The sequence below is a fragment of the Pteropus vampyrus genome, unplaced genomic scaffold (genome assembly GCF_000151845.1).
Source record: "Pteropus vampyrus isolate Shadow unplaced genomic scaffold, Pvam_2.0 Scaffold1000006212, whole genome shotgun sequence".
In the NCBI taxonomy this organism is placed as follows: Eukaryota; Metazoa; Chordata; class Mammalia; order Chiroptera; family Pteropodidae; genus Pteropus; species Pteropus vampyrus.
Genome location: NW_011920614.1, coordinates 1,114 through 2,320, shown reverse-complemented (window position 1 = coordinate 2,320; position 1,207 = coordinate 1,114). Strand labels below are relative to the sequence as shown.

Genomic DNA, 1,207 nt, shown 5'->3' with positions numbered 1-1,207 from the left:
CTGCCACGCCAATGCCCAAGGCCGGGTCTGCATATTGAATGCGCTGCGACGGAGGGCCGCGGTGCTGTCCGTATCTGTTTATTGAAGCAGCGTGTCAGTGGGGGCCTTGCTGGGTGTGTGAGGGGGGGTGGTGCTGCTGTGTGTCGGTGGGTGATGTAGCGCAGATGGCAAAGCGATGAAAAGACCCCAATGTTCGTGCCCAGGCTGCTGTGGAGGGCTCTGGCTGGGCGGGTGGGGGCGGCAGGTGGCAGGCTGGCAGCTGGCTGCCTGGTTGGGATTTCCATCTCCTGCGGGGCTGCAGGGGAGAGGCGGGGTGGGCTCTGCAGGGCGGCAGGACCCAGCTCTCGCTCTCTCCTCGCTCCAGGCCCAGGGCCTCGGCCAGTGCCCAGCCCCGCTGGGAGCCCCGGTCAGCACCACGGACGGCGCCCAGGAAGCCCGAGTGCCCCTGGACGGGGCCTTCTGGATCCCCCGGCCCCCGGCAGGCTCGCCCAAGGGCTGCTTCGCCTGCGTGTCCAAGCCCCCCGCCCTGCAGGCGCCGGCGGCCCCTGCCCCTGAGCCCTCGGCCTCACCCCCCATGGCGCCCATGCTCTTCCCCATGGAGTCCAAGAGCGGCAAGGCGGACAGCGTGCGGGCCGCCGGGGCCCCCCAGGCCTGCAAGCACCTGGCAGAGAAGAAGACAGTGACGAAGCCCACGACGGTCATCGAGGTTCACCCGGACACCAGCGAGGTGGACGACTACTACCTGTGGTCCATCTTCAACTTCGTCTACCTCAACTTCTGCTGCCTGGGCTTCATCGCCCTGGCGTACTCCCTCAAGGTCAGCGGGTGCCGAGCGGGCGCGGGGCGGGCGCGGGGTCCACGGGCCGCACTCCACGCCCCTCTCTAAGAAGCCAGGGGTGCGGACGGGGCAGCCGACGGGGCTGCGGATTAGAAGCCAGGGCACAGAGGATGCTGGCGAGCTCAGGCTGCCCCTCCCGGTCCGGAGCTGGGCAGCTTCCAGGGTGTCTTCATGGAGCTCGGGGCCCTCAGGCCAAGGTGCTCTGCACAGCTGGCTCGTCCGTCGCATGGGGACACCGGGCTCAGTGTCCTGTCCTCCAGGTAGGCAATATGGGGATTAGACCTCAACACATGATGAGTGCGCATACATGCAGGTGTGAGTGTGTAAGTGTACAAGCGTGCATGCTTGTCTGCCCCTAGCCATGTGGGG

General features: G+C 67.5%; 1 protein-coding gene across 1 annotated transcript; it reads left to right on the top strand.

The window, feature by feature from the left end:
• Positions 1-301: 301 nt before the first annotated feature.
• LOC105311691 (interferon-induced transmembrane protein 10) lies at positions 302-825 on the top strand (the record flags this gene model as incomplete). The annotated part of the gene is made up of 1 exon (XM_011387617.2): positions 302-825. A coding segment is annotated over one exon (524 nt), but the record flags the coding sequence as incomplete, so codon positions are not given.
• Positions 826-1,207: the final 382 nt, after the last annotated feature.